General features: G+C 32.5%; 2 protein-coding genes across 3 annotated transcripts; both read left to right on the forward strand.

The window, feature by feature from the left end:
* The first annotated feature begins 651 nt into the window (after positions 1–651).
* Positions 652–5,440, forward strand: LOC145567442 (uncharacterized). 2 transcript variants are annotated; one of them, XM_081626713.1, is made up of 5 exons: positions 652–770; positions 1,925–2,164; positions 2,280–2,361; positions 4,916–4,994; positions 5,129–5,440. In XM_081626713.1, the coding sequence occupies exons 1-5, from the start codon at positions 753–755 to the stop codon at positions 5,193–5,195; spliced, it is 486 nt and encodes a 161-aa protein (XP_081482839.1). In that variant the 5' UTR covers positions 652–752; the 3' UTR covers positions 5,196–5,440. The 2 variants fall into 2 exon arrangements, with proteins under 2 accessions (XP_081482839.1, XP_081482840.1); XM_081626714.1 differs by having other exon boundaries at positions 652–767.
* A 1,346-nt stretch (positions 5,441–6,786) lies between these two features.
* Positions 6,787–13,316, forward strand: LOC145567441 (nucleotide pyrophosphatase/phosphodiesterase-like). Its single transcript, XM_081626712.1, has 13 exons — positions 6,787–7,015; positions 8,302–8,442; positions 9,617–9,711; positions 9,970–10,042; positions 10,260–10,382; positions 10,492–10,587; positions 10,993–11,122; positions 11,331–11,412; positions 11,538–11,673; positions 11,820–12,025; positions 12,137–12,262; positions 12,382–12,691; positions 12,776–13,316. Exons 1-13 carry the CDS (start codon positions 6,794–6,796, stop codon positions 13,085–13,087), a joined length of 2,052 nt encoding a protein of 683 aa, XP_081482838.1. The 5' UTR covers positions 6,787–6,793; the 3' UTR covers positions 13,088–13,316.
* The last annotated feature ends 1,814 nt before the right edge of the window (positions 13,317–15,130 follow it).

Raw genomic sequence — 15,130 nt, forward strand, 5'->3', positions numbered from 1 at the left:
CTTGTATATCACAATATAATATTTATTATTAAAATTTTTATGTTTTTCTTATAGACAATGATTTCGTTTTACACGTTTTTAAATAAACGAATAATGAAAGTATTATTGTACTTTAAAACCGTGCATAGCACGGGTTCTAAACTAGTAAGTGTAAATAATTAAAAAAAACAATTTTAGAGGGTATATATAAGAGCAAGTTTAGCCTCAAATCTTAAGATTTGGATGTGACATCATTTTTGGTGGTCCCCATTGAAAATGATATCATCAAATTCTTGTTAAAACTCACTAAAACTTGTCTAAATTTATCACTTTAGCCTTAAGACTTAAATATTTGACATATTTTTTTTAAATTTTTTTTATCTCTTTATATGTAGAAAAGTGTAAAAAAAAATAAGGATAATAAAAATATCCCTTCAAAAAAAAAAAAAAAAAAAAAGAAGAAGATGGATCCCAATTTCAAGTTTTAAGTTGAGTCTTAGAATTTCAAGACTCAACTTTAGACTTGCTTAAGATTTAAAAAGAAAAACGGGAAAAGTATTAAACATAAGTATTAATATTAGGACTCAAAATGATGATGTCACTTTAAGACTTTTGCTTGAACTTTGTGAAGATTATAAATAAATAAATTAAGGAAAAAAAAAAAACCTTGAACATTTTTACATTTCATTAATTTGGTACTCACACATTTTAGGGTTTACAAAAATCCCAAATCTTAGTATCATTACTTATCTATTTGTGGTGCGAGGGCATGCATGACTGAAATGAAGGTGGTTAGTTTCTCTATTCATCTCTCTTTATTTTGGTCTTTTTATTCATTCTTACTTATTTCTGTTTTTTTTTATGGAATTATATGACTTTTGATGTTATTAATGGTAGTGCAACCTAATATGTGAGCATTTGTCTTATAAATTTTTGACTAAGAAAATGTAACCTAATTTAGGAGCATTTTTAGTGCAAATTTGATTAGGAAAATTGATGATTTAGGCCAATTGCAACGTCAATTTCTTGCCATTGGTTTCAAATTGGAACCTTAATTCTGCTGATTAATTTATACAATGTACACAATTTTTGGCGCAATCGTTGTGATATTTATTATGAATTGGTATAATTAAGAGGGTAATTTGATATTCTAGGTATTTTATGCAAGAACTCATGTCATATTACAAAGAAATTTTATGAGTTGGGATACATGATGGGGTTAGTTAATTAGCAGTGATTGTATTCCCATTTCGTTTTCGAACGCAATTAACAAGAAAATCGGAGGATGTCGAACTATAACAATCAGAGTATCAGACCAGCGCTAATCTTATTGATAATAGCTCAAATATTTTTTATGAATAGCTTTAAATCATCGAGTTATTTATGGAATACACTAAATTAGTTTTTTTTTTTTTTTTTTTTTTTTTTTTTTTTTTTTTTTTTTGCTGTTTGTTTCATTTCTAATTAAAATATACACTAGTTAATCTATTGTGAAAATTAATATACATGATGGAGCAAGATTAGCTAAACCGATTTTCCGTGATGTAGCTACCCAAGCAAATGGAAGAAAAGGGTTCAAACTTCTTGTGTACTTACATTACACCTGCAGAAGTGCAGAGGATAAGACACAAGATTCAATTGATTCTTTGGGAACCCTGAAATTTACTGACCTTGGAGTAATTTATGACTTACCTTATATCACATGAGGAACTTTAATACATGTGGTTTTCTATTTTTCCTTTATATATGGAAGTTAGTTGATTTAGTTGCAACACTACGTTTCCTTCTAGAGCCCTCTTGAAGATGAGAACAAGATATAAAACTTTGTTCTACCTATTATATTCATCCCAGACCTTATTATTAATTTACCCTTGTTCTTCTACTCTATATTTTAGTCTACATTAGCTGACTATTACTTTTATACTTTTTGGAACATTTTTTACAGGAGGATAAACAAACTAACCGGGGTGAAAACCCAGCTCGGTTTCAACGTACAGATCAGTGGCGTCCTGTTTATTCTTGGTTGGAAGCATTGGATTTGGATGAGGTTATTAAGTCTAAAGACATTTCTGACTGGCTGGCTGCAAATCCTGAGGTCAATGAAGAGTTGGGCTCAAGACATTCTCGTTATCATTTGATGCACTACATCAAAAAATGTCATATGAAGATACTGAAGAAACGAAATGTAATTATATCATTTCTTGCTTCCATTTTTTTTTTTTTTTTAATCAGCTTATGCATGTGCAACCTTAAGCTATTTGCTCATGTGTGTGTACTTGTTTTTGAAATTTGTTGGATAGGGTGGGCAGCAGAAGCCTAGTGAATCAGCTCCCTTGAGTGTTGAGCATCCCAATGTGCCAAAACTGCCAGCCACGATTACTTGTATGTTTCTGCTAGTTAACACATATGTTCTCTTTTAGATTGCTTCAATTATATTGTTTGAGAATGACTCTGTCATGATGTCATCCATGATTCATGTCTGTGTTTTTTTATCAATTACTTGAGAATTAACAGAATGAGGATGGATTGGGAACTTGTTATTCCATTTCTGATATATGCTCTTGGATTCTCTGTTCCTCCCTTACTTTGATCATCTCTAATAAACAAATGTTATCATAATTTATTTTTCTAATGATTTAAGATTGCAAGGAAGAGATGGATTATTTTTACTCTGTATGTTTATCCATACATTAAGGCATAGAGATCTGTATGCAGTAGATTATGAATGCCAATTTCCCTTTTTCATCTTCCTCAGCCCCTACGGATCAACCAATCAAAGGTTTCGAATTTAAATATAATTGAAAATTTATACAGAGCTTTCCTATAATCTTTGTTATGTCCATTTTAACACTTCTGTGGCCATTTGGGTACCATGATACATCATTATATTATGTTAACTTTTACTGTTTGCTACATTTTTCTTTTTAGCTCAAGTAAATTTTGTTTTCTTCTGACACATCTGGTAGCAGCAGCAACCTTCCAGCTATATATTTATCTAAGATATTGACTGTTGCTGCAAAGTCCTGGATAAAACTCTGAGAATTGACTCTTGTGAATCAGTATTGAAAAATTAATTGGTCTGTCAATATGGGCAAGCTCATGGAGGGTGTTTTTTATTTTTATTTTATTTTTTTTTATTATTATTTTTTTCATAAATTTTTTTTTTTTTTTTTTTTTTTTTTTTTTTTTTTTTTGGAGAAAAGGCAAAACTTTTATTAATCACACCAAAAACACATTACACGGAGGCTGCTAAGCCCCTAAACATTTACACTTAAGCCAAGCTAAATCTCTAGCCTTAGCTTTACAAGAAGCTAAACGGCTAATCCTATGATATACATCAAAACAAATTCTACTAATTACAACTTCAGGTCCATGAATTCTAGCATTCCAAATCGCCTCATTTCTCTGTTGCGATATGCTGTACATAAGAGCTGTGCTCTGCATCGCAGATTTTTGAAACCTGTTCTTAGCCTTCCAGCACCAAGTATTACACTCCTCCAAGCTCAAAAACTACAATTGCACCTGAAGTCTTCCTTGCAGAAGCTGAATTAATCTCTGACTGTACACTAGGGGTGTCCGTTCGGACTTTGGATTGGACTGAAGCCTAGTCCAATCCAATCCGAAATATATATGGACGCTCATTTTATAGTCCAAATCCAAATCCAAAGTTTTCAAAATCCAATCCAATCCAAATTAAAATCTCATATTCCAAATTCAGTCCGATCCAATTTGAATTAATAATAAAATTTTTTTTCCTAAGAAATTCATAAGAATCATAACTCCAATAAACAAAACAAATCCAAATTAATAATAAATTTTTTTTTTCCTAAGAAATTCATAATGGGCGAGTATTGGGTTTGGGCTTACTAATGTTATATGGGTTGAGGTTTAATTTATTATTATTATTATTATTATTATTATTTCGGACTATTTGGACTGAATTGGACTTAAAAAATTTGAGTCCAAATCCAATATGAAAATCCGAATTTCATTTTTGAGTCCAAATCCAATCCAAATTAAAAAAATTCCAATTCGAATAGCTTATTTGGACTGGATTGGATTGGATTTCGGACTGGAGTCCGAATAATGGACACCCCTACTGTACACACCATGTGGAGTTGTTTTATTAGATTAACAATTAAGTTCTTAATTAAATGTTGCTCTTGTGCTTTAAGATTTTAATATCGAACAACTTTACTGCTGATATTATTAACTATTAAGGTATTTTTGGTTGTAGGTTTTTTTCCATATATAGTGACAACATTCAATACAAGACATGAGCAAGATTTATATGAAATAGAAGTTCTCTTCTTCCACATCTTACTGCCAGCTAACGAGCAGGATTAACTTGAGACCTTTGCACTTTGTACACGCCCCACTCCATTGCAGTTTCTTTGCTTGAATAAGACTAATTAACAGTCTGAGAATTATTCAAGTCTCTGCTGGATTTCTAACGATGTTGATCAAATTTCTTTCATTATTGACCTTGTAGGCATTAGGCAAGCAAGAGCTTCTTGTTAAGTTCCTTAGACTGGTGATTGCTCAATAGCCCTTTGTTAAATGGCAATCCTTGCTTCACCTGCTGGCTGCTTGAAGAATTTTTTTTCTCTTTTTAAATTTTTGCTTGTCTGAGTCCAGGAGGCTTATAATCATCTTGCCTCTTTCTTTGGTTTGGGAGTCTGCATTAAACATCTACCAGGACTGCCACTGACAGCTTGTTGCTTTCTCATACTGCAACTCTGCTAAGAGGAATTATGGAAAAATTCGAACTCTAAGTTTCTATGTTGGACACAATTTGCTCATCTCTAACACCCCCGTGATAATAATAAAGTTCATCATAGTTATGAACTGGGGGAAGCTAGGATCATGTACAACTGATTCTTTAAGCTACTTCTTATCTATGCTGATTATTTTTCTTCTTGTTATCATTTGACAGCTAATCCATTGACAAATGTGCCTGAAGACAGTGGCCTTTATCATGTGAAACGACTGGAAGCTTTGCGCAAATATGAGATGTTAGTACTGTTGCTTGTCTTGCTTGATTGTTATCATGCATTTGTCCATCTCCACAAAGTATTGTGATGTTCAATGTATAATGCATTTTCTATACTCACCCCTTTTCTCCCTGTATATTGCAACATTTCTGCAGTCTGGTAGAATTTGAGAAGCAACTTTCTTCCATCATTGCGAAGCAGAACACTGCTCAGGAGTCTTGATCAAGCTGGATGAACCCGCATTTGTTTTCTCATTTTGAGCACAAATTTAATGGATAACGTGGAGTGGATCCTTGGAAGTTTGTGCCCATCAGTGCTATTCAACAATCGGGGCCTTCCTTTTCTAATAATATTTCTGTAAAAATTATGGTAACAAAATGTGCTGTATTATGACCTGTGTATGCTTTAGAGTTTAGACACCTTCACCACATTCTATTTATGAATCTAAATCGCCAAATTTATTTTTCTATGCTTTTCTAACACACGAAGTATGTAGTATCAAATTTTAATTCTAATGAAAAAGTTGTGAGAACTAACTTCAGCTGCTTCGATGGTAAGATAATAGGCAACCACCTGATTTTAGGAGATGCCAAAATTCCTAATTCCTAAAGTTGAAGCTTATCAATATAGAGTATGTGTAGTGGTGACAAAATGGTCAATTAAATTCCTAAAGTGTGAATGTGTGATTATCTAAAAGTATGTCTAATGAAAATTCCCCAAAACCTCAGCTACATTACATACATGATACATATTAGTGAATTTTTTTTTTTTTAGAAAATTATACAATATTTATACTCCCTCCGTGTTTTTTTTAAGTGTTACAGTTTGACCGGCACGTATTTTAGGCAATTTAATTGATTTAAATAAAATGAGAGGTAAGTGGGTAGTTAGAGTATTAAAAAATTGTAAAAGAAAGATAGTGTGGTTAATTGTTTATTGAAAAGTAATGAATGTGAGAGGAAAGATATAATAATAAAAGTAGTAGTGGGTTTGGGTGAGGACCATGAAAGGAGAGATGTATAATATTTTAATGTAGCTTTTTGCCAAAAAAATGAAGTGTAACACTTATTAAAACACGGCCGGATTTGGTAAGTGTAACACTTATTAAAACACGGAGGGAGTAAAAGAAATTCAATTTTAGAAAATACATAACGTATTAAACCAAAAAATTTCCTCCCTAAAAACTACGATTGTCAAGTAAATCTTGCTCGATTAACACATGCCCGTTTATATTGTTGGATCGTACATAGTACAAGATATTGACAAATTTAAGTGCATCTCAGCGCATAGTTTTTATGCATTTACAAACCATATAGGAGGGCAAAAATGTAAATTTGGCAAGCTTCTGGAAAAAGCTAACTCTACCGTGGTACATATTATAATTTACCATTATGCATGTATGATGTACCACTAAAGTATAAGTTGTCTAAATAGTACTTTTGTGTAGTATTACGCGTATAGTCGTACTTTTTACTATCCTATAGGTTAGATATTTTCTCTCAAAATACTTACCATACGTCACCTACAAAATATTATGCATGCAGTGATATTTTTCATCCTATATGTTTACTAAATCAATAAGACCTATGCCCTAAGGGTTAACCCCAAATTTCTAGTCCACGCTTTGCACATTCCTAATTTCCTACCTACCACTAAGACACTAATCATTTTTTTTTTTTTTTTTTTTGGCTCACGTGTAGGAATGAATGTTAATGGCTATCCTTTTACCACGTTGGATCACAAAACAATCATAAAGCTATAGATATTTCTAGGTGTACTAATACAAAAACAGTCCTCATATTCGAGGAAAATTGAAGAGCATGAAAATTGCAATAATAGTCCTAAAAATGGAGAACTATAATTACAAGTTAATCCAAGTTTTCCTGCTGACAATCTTACTCTTGAAATCTCCAAACTATAGTTATGGTCACAAGCATGGTGATGGTGTACAACCATTGTCTCAGATTAATATTCTCGGCACAACTCTTGATCTTCACAAACAAGTTCATGTTGATGTTTCTCATGCTCTTTTAGACTCAAAGGTAACCATTTTCTTCTTATTCTTAATCTTAGTATATACAAAGTACGTACTCCTTTTGTCCCTTTATTACATGCCTGTATTCCTTTTTTAGGTCATTAAAATTAAGTGTCTGTTTCTATTTATAGGTTATATTTTTTTACAATATTATCCTCTTTTTGATGATTTGTCCTTTTTTTTTTAACATCAATTTCTAATACTTTCTCTCTCCTAATTTCCAACTATTTTTTCTTTCTCTCTGTCTCTCTCTAACCCCACATGCATGTTTATACTCTCAATTATTAGTTTTAACGAATCTTTAACTTTCTTAATTTCCACGTAAAATGAAAAATATGCGTGTAATAAAGGGATGAAGGGAGTATTAATTATTATTTTATGAAGTTTGTCACTCCCTAGAGTAGACATAGCATTTAAGGTTGGATATGAGGATGATGGAGTAGATGGACAGGTTTGTCCCTCCATCTCCGATCCCCCAGGAGTCACCTGGGTTCGATGTTCACCCCAGCCCTCCTGTGATAGAAAGAAGGGCACCCTGATATCTTATTGTGTTAAAAAAAAAATGGTGTGTACGGAGGAATAACCCGTGGTAGTCACTTCTTGGTTTCACCCCTACCTTGGATGGTAGTTATCATTTGAATTAGATTTTATAATTTTTTGAAAGAAATTAGATTTTACTCTCTCCATTTTTAAATACTTGTTCCATTTTACGTATGTCGATGCTACTCTTTTATCAATAATATCTTTAATTAACAATAAGTATAACAATTGAAAATTAATAATCTATTCATTGAGACGATTCCAACAAGTATCCACAAGATTATATTTTTTTTCTTATGTATAAATCACAAACATTAGTCAAAATAAGACAAATGAATAGTGCAAAAAATAGAAATGAAGCAAGTATTTAAAAACGGAGGGAGTATAATTTATGTAGGGTAATTTAGTAATTGAATATTTTTGTGCTATCCAAGCCTTTTTATTCGCTATTCCTTAATATTCTAATACTTTCTCCGTTAAATATTAATTGCAATAAAGGGGTATTATGTGTGAAATATAAAATATTCCTTTTTGCAATTATCATTAAACGGAAGAAGTATAATATATAGTCATATTTGCTTTGTTAATGGTATTATGGGTTGGTTGATCTTTGACAATTTTTGTTACACACTTTTTAAAGTCTCCAATGTATTCAATCATGACATTTTAGGCTGAAATAATAATTCTTTTTCTATAATTTAAAGAATGTAGTTTATATATTCATGTAATATACTCCCAAATTTGTTTTGTAAGGGAAATGAGGAGAAAACAGCTAGTAGACGTATATCCCTGGCCGAGGCCGAAATCAAGTTACCGGTTCAAGAAAAGGAGAAGAGCAAGCTGAACGTCCAAAAGTATGAAGGAGATGAAGTTCAAAGTATAACCACCAAAGAGGTAGTTTAGCAACTGAGATACCTCTAAATTACTACTTCATTCGTATATTCTTGATCGCATATATGTTTTGTTTATGACATGTGTTGGATATAATGTTGGGATTTCTAATTTATATACTAAATGACGGTCCAAATGGTATAATACCTTCTAATACTAGAACATGCTGCCTAAAATTCTATCACGGGTGTCAATTTCTATGTGAACTTTTCTCTTGGTAGCTGTACCAGATTACGAGCATAAGACACGTGGTAAAACAGTTACACGAGGACCTCTTAGGCTTTTAACGTAAATGCCAACTAACTTTGCTGATTATAGTCTTGAGGATTGTAGTTATTAGTCAAAACCTGAGATCAAGTCCTGTTTTCATCATGGCCCTGGATGACTATCTGTACACTTTGAACTGTTAAGAACTCCTAGCATTTGCACACATCGGCTTACAGGCTAGCTGGACTGCAAAGCAAGATTAGACCTAGTATGACTGAAGAGATTAAGCCTCTACATTAGGCATCTAAAATGAGCTGGATTGTGGTCGTAGTCTCCCTCCTCAGCTGAATGTTCTGTACTTTTGTGTTTATTACTGTGTAGTATGAGTATGCTGGAAGCTGACCGTGTATAAATCAGGCATCAGAATATTGTGAGTTGAAAAGAAGATTGACCAGTTTGCAAAAAACCACTTATTATTCCTTCTTAACTGACTTGATTGTTTCACCTCTCCTTCAACTGTTTGTTTTTTTAATGCAATTAACTAAGAGACCTCTAATTTCTAATCTGTTTATCTTTCAAAAAAAAAAAAAAGAATTCTAATCTGTTTATAGTTTTTATACTGGAGTTCTATTATTACATTAAGCTTATTACTAAGGCCAAAAAGTTCTGGTGTAACAAATTGCAATTGACTATTTGTAATGATTTTATATTAACTATAGATTCGAGAGTCGTTACACTTGAATTTAAACTTGGAGTTATATTAATTATTCACAGTTACAATAAGACAATTTTTCTGTTCTACTTCTATATGATGATCTTATTGAATTAAGCAGTTGAGCAATCATTTTGATATAACAATAATTTGCAGATTACAATGTAAATTGTACAACGGACTGTCCAACACTTCTTTTGTATACTCTTAATATGCAGTATATATTCCCAAATTTAATCTTTCGTTACAATTTGACAGACTTATGGCCATCTTGCGAGGGCAACTGTGAATATCAACACCGACCATCCCTCTCCAGATGATTGGGTTGCAGTTTTCTCCCCTTCAAATTTCAAGTAAGGCAACAAACATCCAACTACAATTGGATAGAAAGTCTTATATAGCAATGTAAATTTGAAACTTATTAGCTCGAGAGCACAAGAACTATGAAAATGACACTAACAAGAAGGATAAAGCTATACTTTTAATGTAATAATTTCATTTTAGTTCATATCTTCACTGATTACAATTTTTTTTCTTCCCAAACCAGCATTTCGATTTCCATAAGACTCGGCCTGCTTAACAATATATAATTGGTTTCTGTGTTTGGTTAGTGTATCTGCATCTTGTCAAGAAGTTGGTAGCAAAAGAGCTGAGGAGCCATATATATGCACCGCGCCCATAAAGGTTAGCAATATGTAATTCTACAAGCCTTGCATGAGGTACATTTACCAATAACTTATTGAGAGACATTAGATTAAGACCAAAAAATGTCACTAACCTCTCACAATATGTTATTGGTAAGTTAGCCTTGTACAAGATGATGCCAAATGTGTATAAACATTGGACTTTTTGTTGAACAAGACGACAAGATAACAATAGAATTAATCTTTCTGTCCTTCAGTATAAATATGTAAATTACTCCAGTCCTAATTATCTCAAAACTGGAAAAGCTACTGTGGATTTTGAATTGATCAATCAACGAGCTGATTTTGCATTTGCAGTGTTCTCTGGAGGATTGTCTAATGTAAGTTTAACGTATACTTTTTCCAATTTTTACCACTTTGCCTATCATTTTTTTTGTTTGACAGATATTTTGCCTATCATACTAATGCATCAATATTTGATTTTTGAAGCCAAAACTTGTGAAGATTACAAAACCTATATCACCTTTTCCAAATCCTAAAGTGCCGCTTTACCCACGCCTTGCCATGGGAGAGACTTGGGATGTGGTAAGTTTCAATCAATCTACTGCATTCTTGCACATATGACAGGTAATCAGAATTGTTAATTTCTTTATTGTTGTTGAATACTAGTTATTTTTGGTGGTTAAAGGTAACTCGGGCTATTAATTTCACCTCAAGCACCTATGTTAAATTCTTAACACTTCAACATGAGTATGGACACTGGACATGTACTTCATCTTGGACGTTGGACCTAAATTATGATGAAGTTAAAACACAATAGCCAAGTTTGACATGTATACTTGATTTTGATTAACATAGGATACTACAATGACTTTCATCACTATTGTTTGAGTGAATCATTTTCTTAGATGGTTCACTCTTATACTGTAATTGATCTCCTAAATCTCAGGATACTATTTTAGTCTTATATCACTCTTGTGATTTTTACAGATGACAGTAACATGGACAAGTGGTTATAACATAGATGAAGCAGTCCCTTTTGTGGAGTGGGGGCGTCCTGGTGGCGCTACCATGCAATCACCTGCTGGAACTTTCACATATATTCGCAGTCAAATGTGTGGTATGCAATTTTCATCTTTAACATCACCTTGATCTAATATCTTCTTGGTTTATATTTTATCATGCTAATATTGGTACATAAGTTAATCATGTTTTGTCATTCTACTTTTTCTGTTTAGACTTTGTCTGAGTTTTCTTATCTTGTAACATTTTCAAAATTTGTGCATTCTTATATGCTGTTACTAAGTTTTTTGGTTGTAAATGTGAAGGTTCACCTGCACGAACTGTTGGATGGCGTGATCCTGGATTTATACACACTAGCTTTCTTAAGGATTTGTGGCCAAACACATTGTAAGAGTTGACGAATGCTATTAACTTCAGCTGAGTTATAATACTAAAAGACGTAAAAGACTAGATAAACTACTACTATCAACTCTCACCTTCACAAATGATTATGTTCATTGGTTTTATTTCAGATACACCTATAGGATGGGCCATCTCATCTTATCTGATGGTTCATATGTTTGGAGCAAAAAGTATCAGTTCAAATCCCCTCCAGTTCCCGGAGAGAGCTCATTACAACGTGTTGTTATCTTCGGTGACATGGGAAAGGTACAATACATTAGTTCAATGTAAATATAAAGTATTTAGCATAGGGATAACAGTCAGGTATAGTGGACACCTTCCTCCTCCTGCTCTACTTAAGTTATGTTGGAGTTTGATCGACGAATGAATTAACTGCATAGTTTCTGTCTTAGGGTGAAAGAGATGGATCAAACGAGTATGCTAACTACCAACCAGGAGCATTGAATACGACAGATCAACTCATCAAAGATATTGATAACATTGATGCTGTTTTCCTTATTGGAGACTTGCCTTATGCCAATGGATATGTCTCACAGTGGGATCAATTTACTGCACAAGTAGAGCCTATTGCATCCGCTGTACCCTTTATGGTTGCAAGGTTTGTGTGCTGTATCAATTGAATCTTTGTATGATTTGTCATGTGAAAAAAGGTATTGTACAGAAGCATACAACAAAGAGTGCTAATGTGCTTAGTTCATGACTTTTTCAGTGGTAATCATGAACGCGATTCACCAGATTCAGGATCATTTTATGCAAATGATGACTCAGGTGGTGAATGTGGTGTTCCTGCAGAAACAACATTCTATGTTCCTGCTAAAAACAGGGCAAAATTTTGGTATGCAAAAATAATAGAAATGGCTTTGTCACACAAGATATGGCCTATTCAAGTCATTTGAAAGACTGAAATAAAGTTAGTCTGGCAACAACAATGACACTTCTTATGCACTCATACAGGTACTCAGCAGATTACGGAATGTTCCACTTCTGCATAGCTGACACTGAGCACGACTGGAGGGCCGGCACAGAACAATACAAATTCCTTGAGGAATGCCTTGCATCAGCAAATAGGCACAAACAGCCTTGGCTGATATTTGCTGGTCATCGCCCCCTCGGTTACTCCTCTAATAAATGGTTTGGCCAAGAAGGCTCTTTCGAAGAGCCCATGGGTAGAGATGACCTACAAAGACTATGGCAGAAGTACAGGGTTGATATTGCATTTTGGGGGCATGTCCATAATTATGAGAGAACATGCCCTATATATCAGGTACGTAATTCTTTCTTTTTTAGTATCACAGAAGTGTACACATGTTAAGTTGATTTTAAAATTTCGGTCGTTTGTTGAGTGCAGAACCAATGTGTGAAGAGCAAAGATGAGACATCTCATTACTCAGGTGTGGTAAATGGTACCATTCATGTTGTTGCTGGTGGAGGCGGCGCTCACTTGAATGAATTTAGTCCTATAAAAACTATCTGGAGCATTTACAGAGACTACGATTTTGGATTTGTGAAGCTCACTGCATATAACTACTCGCATCTAAAATTCGAGTACAAGAAGAGCAGTGATGGCAAGGTTTATGATTCCTTCACTATATCTAGAGATTACAAAGATGTACTGTCTTGTGTCCATGATAGTTGTGCACCGTATACATTGGCTAGTTAAGATGAAGGAAAAGTCTTGGACAAAAGTGGGCTAGACAAGGATTTTCTTAGTACATAGTTGGCTGTTCGTATATAAGGATAGTCGTATTACATGTGACAATCAATTTTAGACGGAAGAAATATGATTTCACTTCTACCATTTTGTATTTTGCTTTTGGATTGGCTCGTTTGTTAATCTATGTAGATAAATTCAATGTTCAAACATTTTATGTAGGTTAAACAAAGCATTACAATCAGATGTCAAAAAAATAACACACATATAAGTATATTATTCTTAATAAACTTGCTTATGCCTTTCACTTCGATAAAGCTTATGCCTTTTACTTCGATTAAACTCTAATAGCCAATTGATAGCCAGTAATAAATGGTGCTCTTGGAAGTATATACTATGTACTTGTTGTATTCAACTTAATTTAGATACTTATTGTAGATTTTGTTCAAATAAGAACTAATCACACTAGATCAAAAATATTCAGATTATACTAGAAAAATTCAGATCAAATCAAATAGACATGTTAAACAATGATACTGTAAGAAGAATCAAAGTAGATCAAACAAATTCATACCACATCAAACCAAATCTTAGAATATTCAAACCAAATCACCTTATTTCAGGCGAAGAGAACAAGTAGTACTACGTACTTAGTAAGACTTTGCACTAAAGTAGTGACAGCCTGCACATTTGATGAAACACTTGGTTGTAATACTTTGGATTATAGTGCGGGCCTCTAAAGTTGACATAGTATTTGTAAATAATTGCTGGATTTACTTTTTTTTTTATTTTAATTTTATAATCATGAGTCATAAGCATCATGGTTTGCGAATATATTAATACACATTATTGCAAAAACATCAAACTTTACTTTGATTATTACATTACACTGTAGCTTTTGTCAAAGAGATCAAGTGGATATCAAGTGGATGCCCACTTTGGTCGATTGCTAGAAAAGAACAGCACCACCCTCGTGATTCATGCTACATTGCTAATTTTAGACGTATTTCATTTAGCAAGCTTTATTATGTACTTGAAATATATTGACAATGGAACGAATATCGCTTTCATATTGAATATCTAAAAATCAATAACGTTGCAAAAGATAAGAATGATTAACTGATTATGATGAATCGAATTAATAAGTTCAGAGACCAATTAAATAACTCAAATTTTCTAATCAAAATTTTTTTGTTTCAAAATGATTGAGCTGGTTTTTTTTAATTTTTTAAAATAAAAAAACAAATTTGTTACGAAATATATTGTTGAATTGGTATTGATATAAAGTTTTATAATATCAAATTATTTATACCAATATTTAATTATATATATTAGGTCAAATTAGTGCATTAATATATGTGTCAAATTTGATTATATCAATTATCAAGAAACGAAAAAAGTATATTGATATCATGAGTTCGTTCATGACCATATCAATAGCTCGCATTTTTTTTTTGAAATATTTACCCATCTCTAAAAATAGGTAATGAACCCGTAAAAATAAAAAAGGGTAATGAAAAGCATTACTACAAAAAATGATATTTGTTGAAAAAAAAGGTAACTAATAATTTACAAAATGATTTTCTTCAAAAAAAAAAAAAAAAAAAAAAGTACGGAGTATATATATATACAAAATGATACCACATGTTTTATATTGCCATATAAAATTAATACAAATGTTAAATATTAGGAGCACTTTTTCTATAAAGATTGAATTTAAATATTCTTGGTTAGGTAGTTGTAAAGTAGCTTAGGTTTACTCACGAGTGCGCATAGATCTTGTAATTATCCATCCATGACATGAACCAAGTTTAGACGAAATTTGGGCGTTACAACTTATAAACAGGGTGAATTAGAACTTGTAGCAATGTGACGATCATATATGGAAGGAATGTATGTGTAATAAGTAATAACTAATAATAAGTTCTATTTAATCATTCTTAACCAAAAGTGTTTAGTTAGAAATTGAATAGTAAGAGCATGTTCTGTTCCGCTTATTTTCAGTTTATTTCAGTTTCAATCAGTTTAGTTCAGTTTAGTTCCTAATTTCCT

Source organism: Chenopodium album, chromosome 11, assembly GCF_948465745.1.
Source record: "Chenopodium album chromosome 11, dcCheAlbu1.1, whole genome shotgun sequence".
NCBI lineage: Eukaryota > Viridiplantae > Streptophyta > Magnoliopsida > Caryophyllales > Amaranthaceae > Chenopodium > Chenopodium album.

Bases quoted from the DNA above. Each gene is read 5' to 3' on its own strand.
- LOC145567442 (XM_081626713.1), top strand. The intron at 2,362-4,915 runs GTATGTTTCTGC...ATCATTTGACAG, and splicing joins ACTGCCAGCCACGATTACTT to CTAATCCATTGACAAATGTG. The intron at 4,995-5,128 runs GTTAGTACTGTT...ACATTTCTGCAG, and splicing joins GCTTTGCGCAAATATGAGAT to TCTGGTAGAATTTGAGAAGC.
- LOC145567441 (XM_081626712.1), top strand. From the start codon at position 6,794: ATGAAAATTGCAATAATAGTCCTAAAAATGGAGAACTATAATTACAAG. The intron at 8,443-9,616 runs GTAGTTTAGCAA...ACAATTTGACAG, and splicing joins AAAGTATAACCACCAAAGAG to ACTTATGGCCATCTTGCGAG. The intron at 11,674-11,819 runs GTACAATACATT...TTTCTGTCTTAG, and splicing joins TCTTCGGTGACATGGGAAAG to GGTGAAAGAGATGGATCAAA.